The 19,141-nt window shown below is 44.9% G+C and overlaps 2 protein-coding genes across 2 annotated transcripts in view; both read left to right on the forward strand.

The window, feature by feature from the left end:
* The window catches only part of LOC135513090 (desmoglein-2.1-like), a 37,354-nt gene extending 24,751 nt beyond the window's left edge, over positions 1-12,603 (forward strand). The window contains 5 exon segments of the mRNA XM_064935784.1: positions 3,264-3,509; positions 3,679-3,803; positions 6,964-7,323; positions 7,513-10,296; positions 10,372-12,603. Coding sequence (XP_064791856.1) covers positions 3,264-3,509; positions 3,679-3,803; positions 6,964-7,323; positions 7,513-10,296; positions 10,372-11,307 — 4,451 coding nt within the window. The 3' untranslated portion in view covers positions 11,308-12,603.
* A 2,602-nt stretch (positions 12,604-15,205) lies between these two features.
* Positions 15,206-18,489, forward strand: ttr (transthyretin (prealbumin, amyloidosis type I)). Its single transcript, XM_064935785.1, has 4 exons — positions 15,206-15,331; positions 17,268-17,407; positions 17,564-17,699; positions 18,321-18,489. Exons 1-4 carry the CDS (start codon positions 15,266-15,268, stop codon positions 18,426-18,428), a joined length of 450 nt encoding a protein of 149 aa, XP_064791857.1. The 5' UTR covers positions 15,206-15,265; the 3' UTR covers positions 18,429-18,489.
* The last annotated feature ends 652 nt before the right edge of the window (positions 18,490-19,141 follow it).

The raw sequence follows: 19,141 nt of genomic DNA on the forward strand, positions 1-19,141 counted from the left end.
CTTACCGCCCAAATAGGTCCACAGACGTTGCAATCTCAACCATGCTGCACACTGCCCTAAACCATCTGGACAAGAGGAATACCTATGTGAGAATGCTGTTCATCGACTACAGCTCGGCATTTAACACCATAGTACCCTCCAAGCCCGTCATCAAGCTCGAGACCCTGGGTCTCGACCCCGCCCTGTGCAACTGGGTACTGGACTTCCTGACGGGCCGCCCCCAGGTGGTGAGGGTAGGCAACAACATCTCCACCCCGCTGATCCTCAACACTGGGGCCCCACAAGGGTGCGTTCTGAGCCCTCTCCTGTACTCCCTGTTCACCCACGACTGCGTGGCCACACACGCCTCCAACTCAATCATCAAAACGACACAACAGTGGTAGGCTTGATTACCAACAACGACGAGACGGCCTACAGGGAGGAGGTGAGGGCCCTCGGAGTGTGGTGTCAGGAAAATAACCTCACACTGATTGTGGACTTCAGGAAACAGCAGAGGGAACACCCCCCTATCCACATCGATGGAACAGTAGTGGAGAGGGTAGTAAGATTTAAGTTCCTCGGCATACACATCACAGACAAACTGAATTGGTCCCCCCACACAGACAGCATCGTGAAGAAGGTGCAGCAGCGCCTCTTCAACCTCAGGAGGCTGAAGAAATTCGGCTTGTCACCAAAAGCACTCACAAACTTCTACAGATGCACAATCGAGAGCATCCTGGCGGGCTGTATCACTGCCTGGTACGGCAACTGCTCCGCCCACAACCGTAAGGCTCTCCAGAGGGTAGTGAGGTCTGCACAACGCATCACCGGGGGCAAACTACCTGCCCTCCAGGACACCTACACCACCCGATGTTACAGGAAGGCCATACAGATCATCAAGGACAGCAACCACCCGAGCCACTGCCTGTTCACCCCGCTATCATCCAGATGACGAGGTCAGTACAGGTGCATCAAAGCTGGGACCGAGAGACTGAAAAACAGCTTCTATCTCAAGGCCATCAGACTGTTAAACAGCCACCACTAACATTGAGTGGCTGCTGCCAACACACTGACTCAACTCCAGCCACTTTAATAATGGGAATTGATGGGAAATGATGTAAAATATATCACTAGCCACTTTAAACAATGCTACCTAATAAAATGTTTACATACCCTACATTATTCATCTCATATGTATACGTATATACTGTACTCTATATCATCTACTGCATCTTTATGTAATACATGTATCACTAGCCACTTTAGCTATGCCACTTTGTTTACATACTCATCTCATATGTATATACTGTACTCGATACCATCTACTGTATCTTGCCTACGCTGTGTACCATCACTCATTCATATATCTTTATGTACATATTCTTTATCCCCTTACACTTGTGTGTATAAGACAGTAGTTTTGGAATTGTTAGTTACAGTGCCTTGCGAAAGTATTCGGCCCCCTTGAACTTTGCGACCTTTTGCCACATTTCAGGCTTCAAACATAAAGTAATAACTGTAATAACTGTATTTTGATCTCTGAATGATCCAATGTTGACCTAAATGACTAATGATGATAAATACAATCCACCTGTGTGTAATCAAGTCTCCGTATAAATGCACCTGCACTGTGATAGTCTCAGAGGTCCGTTAAAAGCGCAGAGAGCATCATGAAGAGCAAGGAACACACCAGGCAGGTCCGAGATACTGTTGTGAAGAAGTTTAAAGCCGGATTTGGATACAAAAAGATTTCCCAAGCTTTAAACATCCCAAGGAGCACTGTGCAAGCGATAATATTGAAATGGAAGGAGTATCAGACCACTGCAAATCTACCAAGACCTGGCTGTCCCTCTAAACTTTCAGCTCATACAAGGAGAAGACTGATCAGAGATGCAGCCAAGAGGCCCATGATCACTCTGGATGAACTGCAGAGATCTACAGCTGAGGTGGGAGACTCTGTCCATAGAACAACAATCAGTCGTATATTGCACAAATCTGGCCTTTATGGAAGAGTGACAAGAAGAAAGCCATTTCTTAAAGATATCCATAAAAAGTGTTGTTTAAAGTTTGCCACAAGCCACCTGGGAGACACACCAAACATGTGGAAGAAGGTGCTCTGGTCAGATTAAACCAAAATTGAACTTTTTGGCAACAATGCAAAACGTTTTGTTTGGCGTAAAAGCAACACAGCGCATCACCCTGAACACACCATCCCCACTGTCAAACATGGTGGTGGCAGCATCATGGTTTGGGCCTGCTTTTCTTCAGCAGGGACAGGGAAGATGGTTAAAATTGATGGGAAGATGGATGGAGCCAAATACAGGACCATTCTGGAAGAAAACCTGATGACTGGGACAGGGACAAAAGACCTGAGACTGGGACAGAGATTTGTCTTCCAACAAGACAATGATCCAAAACATAAAGCAAAATCTACAATGGAATGGTTCAAAAATAAACATATCCAGGTGTTAGAATGGCCAAGTCAAAGTCCAGACCTGAATCCAATCAAGAATCTGTTGGAAAGAACTGAAAACTGCTGTTCACAAATGCTCTCCATCCAACCTCACTGAGCTCGAGCTGTTTTGTAAGGAGGAATGGGGAAAAATGTCAGTCTCTCGATGTGCAAAACTGATAGAGACATACCCCAAGCGACTTACAGCTGTAATCGCAGCAAAAGGTGGCGCTACAAAGTATTAACTTAAGGGGGCTGAATAATTTTGCACGCCCAATTTTTCAGTTTTTGATTTGTTAAAAAAGTTTGAAATATCCAATAAATGTCATTCCACTTCATGATTGTGTCCCACTTGTTGTTGATTCTTCACAAAAAAATACAGTTTTATATCTTTATGTTTGAAGCCTGAAATGTGGCAAAAGGTCGCAAAGTTCAAGGGGGCCGAATACTTTCGCAAGGCACTGTAGATTACTTGTTGGTTATTACTGCATTGTCGGAAGTAGAAGCACAAGCATTTCGCTACACTCGCATTAACATCTGCTAACCATGTGTATGTGACAAATAAAATTGGACTTGATTTGATTTGATAACTGTTTCTCACTAGGAAGAGGAACTAGACAATGATATTTCTGCCCCCTTAACTGCTTGCAATAGCACTCAAACCCCTCACACCAAAAATTATATTAAAACAAATTACATAAGACCTTACCAACATAAATTAAGTTAATATGCACTGTAATGATGCAGTCAAACATTTCATCCATATTCATGGAGATTCATAGTATCTCTCTCTGTTTCTCTTTCTCTCTCCCTACATCCCTCCATATCCTAGGCACGATGGCTGTCTTGCGATCTACTGAGGCATTATGGCCGGGTGAGTATGAGGTGAGGGTGGCAGTAGCAGACGAGCAGGGCCTGTCCTGCCCAGAGCCACAGGTGTTCAAGGTGGAGGTATGTACCTGTTTGGAGGGGGAAGACTGTGGCTCCAGGACTATCAGTTTACGCCAAAAGACCACCGACGCCATAATTGGTACCCCTGCCATCGGACTGCTCATCTTAGCCAGCTGTGTTCTGCTACGTGAGTTGGGCTATGCTAAAGACACTCATATATTTCACACACACACACACACAAAGTCATGCCTCACAAGTTTATTAGGAATACACATCAGTTCATATAGACACAACACGTGCGCACACACACGTTCATACTCACCCTGAAGTGTGTCTCCTTGTCTCTGTGTTTGCAGTGGTACCTCTGATGCTGCTGTTCTGTCAGTGTAGAGGAGCCTTCGCTGACCAGTTCACTGACCTGCCGTTCGATGCCAAGGAATACCTCATGTCCTACCACACTGAGGGAAAGGGAGAGGATAAGGTGATGCCTTCTTCAAGTTCCCATATTGACATTGTAACTATTTTGTTAGTTTATGTCAGTTATGAGATGTATAGCTTATTATATGTAAAATATTCACAATTACAAACATCAACATACTGTATGTGACATACCGTCATTTCTGGACTATTAAGCGCACCTGAATATAAACCGCACCAACTGATTTTTTTTAAATGTATTTTGTACATAAATAAGCCGCACATGTCTATAAACCGCAGGTGCCTACCGGTACATTGAAACAAATTAACTTTGCACAGCCTTTAAACGAAACACGGCTTGTAACAAAAATAAATAGGCTTTAACGAAATACGGCTTGTAACAAAAATAAATAGGCTTTAACGAAACACGGCTTGTCACAAAAATTAAACAGTAGCCTACCAAGAAAGTCATTGGTCACTATCTTCCTCCTCCTGTGCACTGAAACCACTGAAGTCATCTCCTTCGGTGTCGGAGTTGAATAGCCTCAGAATTGCTTCATCAGATGTTGGATCGTTTTCATTGTCACTCTCGTCACTTTCATCCGGAGGCAAATTCCCCGCTGAACTGCCCTCAACAACACGCAGCAGTCCAGCCTTTCGAAACCAGTTGATGATAGTGGATTTTTTGACAATGCTCCACACTGTCAGGACCCACTGGCAGACTTGACCATAAGTGGCTCTTCGCATGCAGCCCGTTTTAGTGAAGGTATTCTCCCCACTTGGCATCCAAGCCTCCCACTGAACATGGAGCGCCACCTTAAATGCATAATTTACACTGATGTCCAGTGGCTGCAAATACTTTGTTGTGCCCCCAGGAATCACAGCTGGAATTGAGTTTGTCCTCTTGATGGCTTCTTTCACAGAATCTGTTATGTGGGCCCTCATGCTGTCCAACACGAGCAATGCCTTGTTCTTGTGAAAGAATCCCCCCGGTCGCTTGCCGTAACACTCCGTATGCCATTCATGCATTAGGCCTTCCGTCATCCATCCTTTCTTGTTGACTTTCATAACAATTCCTCTCTGGAATTTTTATTTTGTCATCGTCATGTGTTTAAATTTCAACATCGGTGGAAGCTTTTCTCCCGATGCCGTGCAGCTCAGAACACAGGTGAAGTGCGTTTTTTCATGCCCAGTTGTTTTCAGCGTGACGGATGATTCGCCTTTCCTGTTGACAGTCCGAGTGAGAGGCAGGTCAAACGTCAGAGGAACCTCATCCATATTTATGATGTTGTGCGGGCCGATGGAATGCTCCTCTATCTTTGCATCAGTGAATTTGCGGGAGTTTGAAACTTTTTCCTCGTAGTCGGGAGGGAGCTGCTGACACAGACTCGTCCGTACCCTGATGGACAGGCCTTTACGTCTCATAAATCTTAGACACCACGATGGTCCACCTCTAAAATCCTCAAACTTCATTGCGGTGGCGATTGTTTTGGCTTTCAGTCGGATCTGCACAGTTGAAACACCTCGGCCGTCTGCTCTCTGTGTGTTGACCCAGTCTTCAAGCTCATTTTCTAGTACGGGCCATCTGCTTTTCTTCCCTCTGAAAGCTTTTGTTGTCTTTTTGCACTGAGTCAGTTCCTCACGCTGCTGTTTCCAACGTCTTATCATCGACTCATTAAGGCCAAGCTCCCGTGCAACAGCTCTATTTCCTTTTCCAACAGCCAGATCGATCGCCTTCAACTTGAAAGCTGCATCATATGCATTTCTCCGTGTCTTTGCCATGATGAGGGTGACAAAATGACTACCGTAATCAGAATGATGGGAAGTTTGAGCGCGCTCGATTTACGTCACATTATGTGACGGTGCTCAGTTTTTTGGCGGCATGAATCTTGTGAAAGCGGGAAAAATCCATAAATTAGCCGCGTCATTGTATAAACCACGAGGTTCAAAGCGTGGGAAAAAAAGTAGAGGCTTATAGTCCGGAAATTACGGTACATATTCAATGCTTTTACGTAAATACACTATATGGCCACTATATACACTGCTCGTCGAACATCTCATTCCAAAATTATGTGCATTAATATGGAGTTGGTCCCCCCCGTTGCTGCTATAACAGCTTCCACTATTCCAGGAAGGCTTTCCACTAGATGTTGGAACATTGCTGAGGGGAATTGCTCCCATTCAGCCACAAACATTAGTGAGGTCGGGCACTGATGTTGGGCGATTAGACCCGGCTTGCAGTCAGTGTTATAATTCATCCCAAAGGTGTTCGATGGAGTTTAGGTCCAGGCTCTGTGCAGGCAAGTCAAGTTCTTCCACACCGATCTTGACAAACCATTTCTGTATGGATCTCGCTTTGTGAACAGGGGCATTGTCATGCTGAACAGGAAAGGGCCTTCCCCAAACTGTTGCCACAAAGTTGGAAGCAAGGAATTGTCTAGAATGTACAGTAATTATATGCTGTAGCATTACGATTTCCCTTCACTGGAACTAAGGGGCCAACCCCGAACCAAGAAAACGGCCCCAAATTATTCCTCCTCCACCAAACTTTACCATTGGCACGTTCTCCTGACATCCACCAAACCCAGATTCATCCGTCGGACTGCCAGATGGTGAAGTGTGATTCATCACTCCAGAGAACACGTTTCCACTGCTCCAGAGTCCAATGGCGGCAAACTTTTCACCACTCCAGCCGACACTTGATATTGCGCATGGTGATTTTTAAGCTCCCAACAAACAGTTATTGTGCTGACGTTGCTTCCAGAGGCAGTTTGGAAATCAGTAATGAGTGTCAAAAATGTTTTTAAACGCTATGCACTTCAACACTCAGCGGTCCTGTTCTGTGAGCTTGTGTGGTCTACCACTTCGCAGTTAAGCCATTGTTGTTCCTAGACGTTTCCACTTCACAATAACAGCCTTTACAACTCTAGCAGGGCAGAAATATGATAAACTGAGGTGGCATCCTATGCTGAGCTCTTCAGTACAGGCTTTTCTACTGCCAATTCTTGTCTATGGAGATTGCATGGTTGTGGGCTTGATTTTATACACCTGTCAGCAACGGGTGTGGCTGAAATAGCCAAATCCAGTAATTTTAAGGAATGTCCACAAACTTTTATTGTATGTAAAATAGGTAATTTTAAGATTGTGTTGCATTCCTATGGTTATTTGACATGTATCAACATGTCGGTTTGATTGTCTATTTGTTTTTTTGTTTTGTTGTGTAGGAGGTGCCCCTACTCAGTATTCCTACAACCGTAACTGATGGAAGGGCTGCACTAGGAACAGGATCAATTCGGCCAGCAAACATCGCCACAAAATCCTCACGTAATACTACAAACAATATACATCAGAGCAGTGGGGTCTCCAGTGAGGACATGCATACACTGCGTCGGGAGCAGAGCCACATGGGTATGGAGATGGACTACACCTATGGACTCCAGAATGGTGGAGGCTTTGAGGCTAGTATGGGGCTGGGAAGCAGCACCATGCATTCCAGATACGCCACACACACCTCACATGTCAAACAAGACATCTATGAGGACATGGCACTCCCATGTACTTTCCTGGATGGCTACTACTCACAGGTAAATGGTTGAACATCTTTGTTATGAGGGAAAATACTGTATTTCAATATGTTGAAAATGTCTTATGACCACATTTGATTTAGGTCCCCAACATATACAACATTAGGTCTCGAGCATGTACAATCTAAGTTCTGATCACAAAAAAGGCACACAGTATGTCAAATGAGTCTATCTTATCCCCTCATGCAGAAAGTGACATGTGCATCTCAGAACCCTCCACTGAAAGACAGTAAGTTGGTGTATGACTACGAGGGCCAGGGCTCTCCTGTCGGCTCGGTGGGATGCTGCAGCCTACTGGAATCTGACAACGACCTCCAGTTCCTCAATGACCTGGGGCCAAAGTTCAAGACCCTGGCTGACATCTGCTCTCCTCCAAAACCTCAACCCAAACCTAGAATGGTGGAGCGCATCTTCGAGCCAAAACACCCCGAAATCAAAAGAGAGAGCATCGTCACCGCCAACAATGTCAACATCACCAAATCTTCCATTAGAAATGTCAATATCAACCAATCATCCACCAGCACCAGCAGAGTCAATATCTCCCAAACACCTCCCACCAGTCCCCCTGCCACTGGGGTTAGTAACTTCTCAATCAGTCAGTCCGCCACTTTCCCACCGCCCCCTACGCAGACGATTCTGCTGCAGCAACAGCCTATGTACTACACCACCATGCAGCCCATGGTGCAGCCCCTGATGCAACCCATACAGTATGTACTGGCTGATGGCGGCTCTACCACCAACCTAAACCGTATGGTAGTGCTCAACGGGCCCCCTGTGTCTGGAACCATGGGAAGTCTGGGAGGCCTTGTCATCCAAGGCAACAGGGTCATATCAGAGACCTCCACTAGCCCCACCAGTCCCAGTACCCCAGGAAGCCCCACCATGCTGGGGCTGGGTAGTCCCAGAAGCCCTGGGTGGATCCAAGGCTCCCTACCCAGGGGTGGCCTGGGTGGTCTGTCTGTAGTGGGGCACAGCCCTGATGGTAACTATGTTTACATGGAAAGGCAGGTTAATGTAAGTGGAGAGCCACAGGTGGGGTCTGGGGTCCCAGGTGCACCTTCTCAGGGCAGTTTGCCCAGGGGTGCGTTCCTGTTGAAGGAGGCTGCTCCCCCTCAGGGGGTTTTAGGCCTGGCAGCCCAGGGTGTGGGTGGGGGTGGTGGAGGTGTGTATGGCGTTATGCCAGGACATACCTTTACAAGGGTGAGGCAGGTTGGGGGTGGGCCTATTGGGGTTGGGCCGGCTGGAATGGGGCCAGGGGGGATAGGGCAGATAGTTATAGGATCGCAGGGACTCCCAATGTGGGTGCCACTGAGCCCCCCAGGGGGTAGCCGTGGACAGATGGAGGGGGCAGCGCCAACAGGTGATTCTCAACCAACTCCGGTTACTGTTGAAATACCAGAGTCCAGAGTGGCAGAGATTGAGAGGAAACTGGTGTTTGAGGGCCATAGTGAACCAGGTGAGCAAATAGAGGAGGAGGAAGAGGAGGAAGAGGAAGGGGAGGAAGAGGAAGAGGAGGAGGAAGAAGAGGAAAAGCAGGAGGAAGAGAATGAGGAGGAGGAAGAGGAGCCTTTAGAACAGACAAAAGAAACAGCTGTGACTGAGGAAGAATCCGTAACTTTAGCTTTGACCTCAGAGCCATCAACAGAACAGGTTGAGCCATCTGAGTCACTGGAACACAAACTAACATACCAATCCATTGAGTCAAGCCATCCAACAGATGAAGATGCATCAACTCAATTAAATGAAGTCTCTGGAGCTCTCAATGAAGAAGGCCTAGTTAACTCTGAGGACCAGCTGTCGGATGAGGATGTGTCCATGGTAGTTGAGGCCTCCTCAGAAGAAGCATCCATGTCCGAATCAGACATTATAGATTTAGTTGGTACAGATCAGCCAACTGAGGATGAAGACTCTATAGATCTAGTTGGTACAGAGCAGTCAGCCGAGGAAGAAGACATTATAGATCTAGTTGGTACAGATCAGCCAGTCAAGGAAGAAGACATTATAGATCTAGTTGGTACAGATCAGCGACCCGAGGAAGAATCAACAGAACTGACTCTGGAAGAGGAAGTGGTTTCAGAATCGCAGGAATTTCAGCTAACTGTGGATCCAGTCACTAACGGTCAACGAGAGAAGGATATTACTGAGACAGAAGAGATGATGGTATCAGAAGCACAGCAAGATCCGGTCACAGTTGATGACATCACTGATAGCCAAGAGGAGGGTACAGCTGAGGAGGAAATTATGTCACAGCTTCAGTTAGATGAGCTCACAGTAGATAGCCTAACATATAACCAGGAAGAGGAGGGGAAGGCACCTGAAGAAGTTTTCTTAAAATCAGAATTGCTCATAGCGGCTTACAGTGCACTTGATGCCCAAGAAGAAGAGGGTAGTCCTGAGGAGGAATTGATGTCAGAGTTGCGGCAGAATCAGCCAATATCACATAGCGACACTGATGTCCAGGAGGAGGGAAGTCAGGGAGATGAGGAGGCAGCGCTGAGTGCTCAGATAGGAGAGGTGAAGGGAGAGATGGAGGGAGAGATGGAGGAAGAAGTGGAGGAAGAGATGGAGGGAGAAGAGGAGGAAGAGATGGAGGAAGAAGTGGAGGAAAAGGTGGAGATGGAGGGAGAGCTAGAGGGAGAGCTAGAGGGAGAGCTCGAGGGAGAGCTCGAGGGAGAGCTAGAGGGAGAGCTGGAGGGAGAGCTGGAGGGAGAGCTAGAGGGAGAGCTGGAGGGAGAGCTGGAGGGAGAGCTGGAGGGAGAGCTGGAGGGAGAGCTAGAGGGAGAGCTAGAGGGAGAGCTGGAGGGAGAGCTAGAGGGAGAGCTAGAGGGAGAGCTGGAGTCTTCCCAGGCGGCAGAGGAGGAGGTGGAGGGAGAGGTGGAGTCTTCCCAGGCGACAGAGGAGGAGGTGGAGGGAGAGGTGGAGGAAGAGATGGAGGGAGGGGTGGAAGAGCTGGAGGGAGAGCTGGAGGGAGAGGTGGAGTCTTCCCAGGCGACAGAGGAGGAGGTGGAGGGAGAGGTGGAGGAAGAGATGGAGGGAGGGGTGGAAGAGCTGGAGGGAGAGCTGGAGGGAGAGCTGGAGGGAGAGCTGGAGGGAGAGCTGGAGGGAGAGGTGGAGGGAGAGGTGGAGTCTTCCCAGGTGACAGAGGAAGATACTTCTGTGGTACAGAGTGAAGCATTTGATGAGTCAGCACCAGAACAGGAGTACACAGAGGTAGATCAGGACATAGAGACATCAGAAGAGACTGAAACACTAGACTCAGAGAACATAGAGGACATACCAAGCCAGTATACTACAGGCCTGATGCCAACGTCAGGTGATGGAATGATAGATGAGGGCACTGTTGTTAGGGAGAGCCAAGTTTCTGTTGATCAAGATTTATCTGGAGGCACAGACTTAGTGACTGTGGAGGGTGAGGTGGAGTCTGTTGAACTAGTAGCAGAAGAAACAGTTTGTTCAGCCCTAAAGGCTACAGGTGATGTAGAGGAATCAGAAGAGGATGACGAGGTGGGAGAGAGTCTGGTCACCTCTCGCCAAATCGCTGAAGTCAAACCACTAAAAGAGGAAATAGACGATAGTGAGAATGTTGTAGGAGAGGAGATGGAGTCTGCTGTTGAGACAGTTGAGGAAGTAGAGGCTAGTGCTGACCAACAGACAGAGTCCACAGTAGCTACAGAAGAGATTGAGTCCCCTAGCGAAGAATTAGCCGAGGACCTAGAGGTGACTTCTTCAACACCAGAGGCTACATGTGAGGTTTCTGTTGAGGCAGGTGAGGCTATAAATGCAGTGGCAGGTGCAGCAGTGGATGATACAGTAGTGGAGGCTGCGGGTGAGACATCAGGTGAGGCCGCAGGGGAGGCTGGTGGGTCAGAACAGGCCCCAAAGACATTGGCTTCATCTTTCCGTAGCAAATTCAGGATGGGCTCCAAGAGAGAATCTACTCCCAAGAGTCCAAAGAGTCCCACAGCAAAGTGCAAACAACAGTGAGAGCTCTTTGCACTTTGCACAGCCATAATGCGGAGAATACTTTTGTATATATCTGACTTTCTGTTTATAGGTTTTTGTTCATTGGTTTTGCTTCACAGGTTTATGTTTGTCAGTCATTGTTTTCTCAATCATAGACGATCTTTTATGTAAAGCAGTATGTTGGGTCTTTCAGCTTTTGTGGTTCTGGTCAAAAGTAGTGCACTGTGGCGCAGCGGTCTAAGGCATTGCATCTCAGTGCAAGAGGCAGTCCCTGGTTCGGTGCCTGGTTCAAATCAAGGCTTTATCACATCCGGCTGTGATTGGGAGTCCCATAGGGCAGCACACAATTGGCCAGCGTCGTCTGGGTTTGGCCGAGGTAGGCTGTCAATGTAAATCTGAATTTGTTCTTAACTGCCTAGTTAAATAAAAACATAGGGAGACACTGTGGTCTGTGGTTCTCATAGGTGTCATAAAATATCATATCAGTTGTGATTCCCCTTGGGGAACTGAGAAAATAACAATTAAAACAAACATGCAGAAACCTGCAGAGCGACTTCACACAGTCAGGAAAACAGCACACCTATCTATTACTACAGACTGTCACGTTTTATACGCAAATACTCTGATCAACTCTTTTCCATACCTTTTAACACCTTTATACATCACACCGTTTCTGTTCCTCCATAGTTTCCCACTCCTGTTCTAATAGCCCCTCTGATGCTTATGACAGGGCATGACAGGTTGAAGAAGCCAAATGTATTTATTGTCAATGTTCTGCAGAGTAGTGAACAGGCAATTACTGCTTTATGAACCAACCTTCAGAAGTTGGCAGATGTGAAATATAGATCCGTTTTTTTTCTGTTTGTAGGTTTGGTTTTGCATCACAGCTTTATGTTTGTCAGTCATTGGTTTCTCAATAATGGTTGACCCTTTATGTAAAGCAGTATGTTGGGTCTTTCGGTTGTTGTGGTATGTAGTCTTATTTCAGCCTTTACTACAAAGTCAATGGGTGTCAGCTTTTCTCAAACAGAAACTACTGAAACATCATTATTGTAAATCACAAGACAGAGTGGGGTATGTTTAGATAAGACTGCGTTTGTATGGGGGAAAATAAATGTGAAAAATAATACTTGTAATGTACAATTTATCCTGCATCATCATATACTATATCACTGGGAATCGCTACACAGACACCAACACAGACACCATTGTTTTTGTTAACAAAGATGGAATGCCAATGATGGTTTGATGTTTGAAACTTCTGACGTTGAATGTTGTTTCCTTTTTTTAACAAATATAATAAATGAAATAAATTGTCTAAACACATTAAATAAATGTTTTGGTGATTTGTATTTTTTATTAGTGCGTATTAATCTCTTTACAGCCAGTGGTTTCTCTCGGTTGTCAGTTCTAGCTCAATAAACTGCTGAGTGTGTGCATATGTTCCAAATGGCACCCTATTCCCTTTGTGGTGCACTACTTTTGAAAAGTAGTTCACTACAATCGGGAATAGGGTGCCGTTTGAGACTAAATACCTGTGGTCTGTGGTTCTCATAGGTGTCATAAACAATCATCTATATTTTGATTCCCCTCAGGGCAGTGAGAAGAGAAGCAGTAAAAAAATACATGAAGAGACCTGCAGGGTGTCTTCACACACACCACAAAACTCTCCAACCACGGGCCAACAGATACACTTCTCAACAGCACACGCACTTGTTAACACAGACTGTCCTGTTTTATATGGGAATACTCTGATAAAAAGGTCAAAAGTATGCAGAAGAGTTTAACACCTATATAGCAAACTTGTTTATCTGTGTGTCGGCCTCTGAACATTGCAACCTACTGAATATAGGCCTTCCCTGGTGGTTTATCACTAACCAACATGAGCTATAAATGCTTTGGCTCCATCTGCAGGCAAAATGTAAGAAGAGAGTGTACCGTATGACAGTAGCTTGACACATTACAGTACACTAAGCCTCTTATCATTAGCCAACTGAGGAGAGGAAGTATTGGAACAGGAACATGTTGGAAAATAACTTTGAAAAGTCAGGAATTATCTAGGGCCTTGTTTTCTCATTAATTCTTGTGGAGTCCATCTGTCTTCAGGAAAGCATTTTATACTTCAAGAGCTGAACTTGTACTTCTGTGTATGCTAGAGTATCCTCCAGAACCTGGATGTAGGTCATATTTGAGATTGGTATGAGGTGCTATGAATCTCTGTTTGGCAGTGATGTTTTTAGTGATAGACAGTAGATACTTCTGATAACATTCTGCAATGTAATGTCATTTCACCTAATGACAGGTAAATCTGGGTCTGGGCATTGAGAGAACATGGTTTGTAATTCTATCTCCAGGTTAATTTAGGTGACATTTATATCCGCCCATCCATTGTTGTTCCAGGTTAGACTAATCTGTAATCTTAGAAGACTGGCACCTACAGTGAGGGAAAAAAGTATTTGATCCCCTGCTGATTTTGTACATTTGCCCACTGACAAAGAAATTATCCATCTATAATTTTAATGGTAGGTTTATTTGAACAGTGAGAGACAGAAAAACAACAAAAAAATCCAGAAAAACTCATGTCAAAAATTGTATAAATTGATTTGCATTTTAATGAGGGAAATAAGTATTTGATCCCCTCTCAGAAAGATTTCTGGCTCACAGGTGTATTTTATACAGGTAATGAGCTGAGATTAGGAGCACACTCTTAAAGGGAGTGCTCCTAAGCTCAGTTTGTTACCTGTATAAAAGACACCTGTCCACAGAAGCAATCAATCAATCGGATTCCAAACTCTCCACCGTGGCCAAGACCAAAGAGCTCTCCAAGGATGTCAGGGACAATATTGTAGACCTACACAAGGCTGGAATGGGCTACAAGACCATCGCCAAGCAGCTTGGTGAGAAGATGACAACAGTTGGTGAGATTATTCGCAAATGGAAGAAACACAAAAGAACTGTCAATCTCCCTCAGCCTGGGGCTCCATGCAAGATCTCACCTCGTGGAGTTGCAATGATCATGAGAATGTTGAGGAATCAGCCCAAAACTGCACGGGACGATCTTGTCAATGATCTCAAGGCAGCTGGGATCATAGTCACCAAGAAAATAATTGGTAACACTACACCATGAAGGACTGAGATCCTGCAGCGCCCGCAAGGTCCCCCTGCTCAAGAAAGCACATACATGCCCATCTGAAGTTTGCCAATGAACATCTGAATTATTCAGAGGACAACTGGGTGACAGTGTTGTGGTCAGATGAGACCAAAATGGATCTCTTTGGCATCAACTCGCAGTGTTTAGAGGAGGAGGAATGCTGCCTATGACCCCAAGAATACCATCCCCACCATCAAACATGGAGGTGGAAACATTATGCTTTGGGGGTGTTTTTCTGCTCAGGGAACAGGACAACTTCACCGAATCAAAGGGACGATGGACAGGGTCATGTACCGTCAAATTTTGTGTGAGAACCTCCTTCCCTCAGCCAGGGCATTGAAAATGGGCCGTGGATAGGTATTCCAGCATGACAATGACCCAAACGGCCAAGGCAACAAAGGAGTGGCTCAAGAAGAAGCACATTAAGGTCCTGGAGTGGCCGAGCCAGTCTCCAGACCTTAATCCAATAGAACATCTGTGGAGGGAGCTGAAGGTTCGAGTTACCAAACATCAGCCTCAACCTTAATGACTTGGAGAAGATCTGCAAAGAGGAGTGGGACAAAATCCCTCCTGAGATGTGTGCAAATCTGGTGGCCAACAACAAGAAACGTTTTATAAGATGGCCACAAAGTATGATGTGTGTGAGAGTTACTGATTCTCTCATTATTGACCTAGTCAATAGATGCAGGCATCGGCCTCTCTCGTCAGGCCCCGGGGGGGGGGCAGTGTATAAAGGTACCAGATAGGGGTGTGTTGCCCAATTCTATGCCAGTCAGTCTAAGTTTATAGGTCGACTGTGTTAGAGCCGCCAACCAGTTATCGCTCCAAATGGACAGTTCACTGCTCTGTGTGCTGCTAGCCACTGCTCTCCTACTCTGTAGCGCCGCCCCAGTGGTGAGTATGTTTGGGCGTCTGCCGGTCTTTGTCAGGGGTCACTGCACCATTCAGTGTGGGCTTGTCAGGGCATGTTGTCAGAATGTTGTTAGGGCATATAACTGATACACAATAACTGATAAGGTTTGTTAGCTGTGTAAACGTACAATATTAGATCATAAAGTCATACCTAGAATATGGAACATTTGCGCAGTTGTTTGTGTTTGAAGTTGAGATATTAGATGCCAGTGTTGGAATACTGAACTACATAGTTAAATTACTAGTTTAACTACATTTTGCAGTAGCAAAATAAAAAAATACTTTCTTGCCATGTAGAGGTGTAGCCAACTACTGGAACTAGAACTACACTACTTTTTTGGGCAAAAATAAAAAAAAAGGTGAAGTAGACAATTTCTTTCTTTATCGCCATCAGACCTGCATGACTGTCACTTAACACAGTTTGTGTGTTAAATTAGCCAAATTACACGTTCTGTTAACATCTGAGTCCAGAGTGATCTGTTTTTGCAATTTGTAGTGTATGATATTTCAAATTTAGATAATTTACCACAAAATAGTTTAAGTGATATGAACTATTTTGTCACTAACTTTAGTTAAGTATATTTTTCTTAAGGGTAGCTTAACTTCCTTCAGTGTGAAGTAATTGGCAGCTTGGTAAACTATATTTTCAGAGTAGCTTCTAACACTGTCAGATGCTATCAGCATCTTAAGAGTGTGTGCGCGTGCATTACAGGCAGTAGTGTTTACCATCAGTGTATGATGGAATGCAACGCGGTCAATGACCTCACATCACCACTTGTTCTCTCTGGTCCACATCCGCACTTTGACCTTCTTGTCCTCCAACTACACTGGAAATGACAAATTAGCTGGAAAAAGTAGTCATTCTTTCCTCCCCCATTTTACATGGGAGCACTGGACAAAGTTCCTAGGCTTACCTACCATTTTCTATCCTCAAAATCCAAAGCTCAGACATTACAAAATGGCAGTTTTGTAATGTCTAACTTTGTCAGATACTTTCATAATTAGAAAGTCAAGCCCATATTCCAAGCCTTCTGTTTCATGACTGGTTTTATCTCATGATAGAACCAAATAAACAATATTAAGGTTGAGTGTCGTGATTACAACTGGTTAAATGTTTAACCATTTCTATAGCTATTATTTAAACTCTACCAGCCTTCTGACCAATAGTGATGACAGAATGCTTTACTATAGGTTACTGTCTGTCTACTATGTATTTCTGACCCTGTTGGCAGAGTTGTCCCTTATTTCGTAAGACTGCAGTATGCTGCAAATACAATATTACTGCAGTAATTTTGCAGTGCCACTGCAGTTTTTATTTTATTTAACGAGGCAAGTCAGTTCAGAACAAATTCTTATTTACAATGACAGCCTAGGAACAGTGGGTTAACTGCCTTGTAAAAATGTGTAATTCTGTCCCTGAACCTCGTCAGCTCAGGGATTAGATCTAGCAACCTTTCGGTTACTTGACCCGACGCTCTAACCACTAGGCTACCTGCTGCCCAGTAAACTGAAGTTATTCTGCAATTACTGCATCCAAAATCCCACCGTCAACTGCAGTTAGTGCACTTTCAAAACTGCATTTCTTTTTTGTAAGGGGTGTTGTGTCTGGCTGGCGTAGGCACATGGGTGTGCTAATGCTGGGCACCAACTGATAGCCAAAAAGTAACACTGAACTTAACTGTCTGGACAGCCATGGGTGTTTCTATTTGTGTGGTCAGTCTTCCCAATGCCCAGGATGTTGTTTCTAGTGTTTGTCTTTGTAAACTAGGTCCTGTGTTATGTGTATTGTTAGTTATGATTGTATTGTGGTAAGTCTTGAATGACCTTGATACTGTGTACAGTGTGTGACAGTTGGTTTGTGGTCCAGCCAGTTCATGGATTGTATTATTTATAACCATGATTGTGGTTTGGAGTCCAGGACAGGCATGGTGAGTCAGACACTCACTGCCCGTTGATGGTTAAGATTTTGGATGCGGTGAAGGGTGTACCAGCGGGCGCCGTGGCACTGAGTGTCTCCCGACGAGTCAATGGAATGACCTGGGCACAGGTTGCTAGTGGGTACGTATGAGGCAGCACCACTGTTTGGGCAATGTTGTTAACTGACTTAAACTAAAATCATATGCATTCAGAAAGATTTGTTAACCAATTTCATAATGAAATGTTATGCTTCTAAGCTATAAAAGAGTTTAACCTGTGACACCCTCTCTCTCTTAGCGTGACAGACTTGACAGGGGAAGTCCATAATCTGATCTCAGATCAGGACTTCCAGTCGGGGGTGTACCGAGTTGAGTTTGACACTAAAGCCTACTGGAAGTCTCAGGGAACCACACCTTTCCACGAGACTGCTGAAGTGAGTACAATCACCAACCTTTAACCCTCTCACTGCTGAGACCTAGTACAAACTAAGGTTGTGTTGCATGATGTACAACAGTACACTCTTAGAAAAAAAGGTTCTATGGCTGTCTCCAAAGGAAAACCCTTTTTGGTTCCATGTAGAACCTTGTATACAACCTGAGTGTGTAGTAGGCCAGACAGTGGACATTTGTAATCTAGTCTTCTGACACATTACTGAGTTACATCTAGAACTACACCAGTTGTTCCCCATAGCTAAAATAATACTCACCATGGAAAGTAAGACAACCCATAAACATTTGGACCTAAAAATCTGAGACAAAATAATTAGCTGGTTAAATGGAAAAGAAAGTAACAGAATGTGACAATATCCCCCCTTCCATTATGAATCGTCATGATGTGATTAAATGGCTTGCGATAGCACACTGGCTTTGACCTGTATCAATAGCTTTGTTTGCTACTCTACAATGTTTGTCCTCAATGGAAAGAATTTGTCCTAAGTGAAAAGAGTTCATAGACCTAGTTGGACAAAAGTAAATCGGTCTTCCTGGATGTCAGTCTGTGGGAGAGAATTCATAGAAGTAAAACAGCAGTACAAACTGATGTGCCGTGTGTACAGGTGGTGTTCGAGGCCCACGCGGAGGGACATCGCCACTACACTCTGGCCCTGTTGCTGAGTCCCTTCTCCTACACTACCACGGCTGTCGTGATGAAAGCACACGAGTGACACACACACACACACACACACACCTGACCAAGCTTAACAAATAAAAGTGCAGGTAAACGACTGACTGGGCCTTCCTTTGTTGAACATACAATGCCACACACATTCACCAACATACTCATATTCCAGACATTCATCGTTGTCCAACTACACATAGCGTGACAACTGTCTGCACTGATCTGCTGAAGGACGAGGGTCTCGTATGAGTACCAGTCACCTGTCGGATGAATTTACATCCATGGATTAGTTCAGATCCCTTCTACAGGCTACTGTGTAGGTTAACTAAGGTAATGAATAGTGGTGAAGGTTAATCAAAGGGTTGCACATACCTAAAGCCCAGTTACTGTATAATACAACTTGTTAAGTACAGTTGAAGTCTGGAGTTTACATACACTTAGGTTGGAGTCATTAAAACTAATTTTTCAACGACTCCAAATTTCTTGTTAAACTAGTTTTGGCAAGTTGGTTAGGACATTACTTCATGCATGACACAAGTCATTTTCCAACAATTACTTAGATTATTTCACTTAAAATTCACTGTATCACAATTCCAGTGGGTCAGAGGTTTACATACACTAAGTTGACTGTTCCTTGAAACAGCTTGGACAATTCCAGATTCCATGGCTTTAGTAGCTTCTGATTTACATCATTTGAGTCAATTGGAGGCGTACCTGTGGATGTGTTTCAATGCCTACCTTCAAAACGCAGTGTATCTT

Source organism: Oncorhynchus masou, chromosome 24 (genome assembly GCF_036934945.1).
Source record: "Oncorhynchus masou masou isolate Uvic2021 chromosome 24, UVic_Omas_1.1, whole genome shotgun sequence".
Lineage (NCBI taxonomy): Eukaryota > Metazoa > Chordata > Actinopteri > Salmoniformes > Salmonidae > Oncorhynchus > Oncorhynchus masou.

What these genes read in the sequence shown, in the direction of transcription:
- ttr (XM_064935785.1), top strand. Translation starts at nt 15,266, where the DNA reads ATGGACAGTTCACTGCTCTGTGTGCTGCTAGCCACTGCTCTCCTACTC. An exon ending in TGGGCACAGGTTGCTAGTGG is followed by an intron (nt 17,408 to 17,563) that starts GTACGTATGAGG and finishes TCTCTCTCTTAG; the next exon opens with CGTGACAGACTTGACAGGGG. An exon ending in CTTTCCACGAGACTGCTGAA is followed by an intron (nt 17,700 to 18,320) that starts GTGAGTACAATC and finishes CCGTGTGTACAG; the next exon opens with GTGGTGTTCGAGGCCCACGC.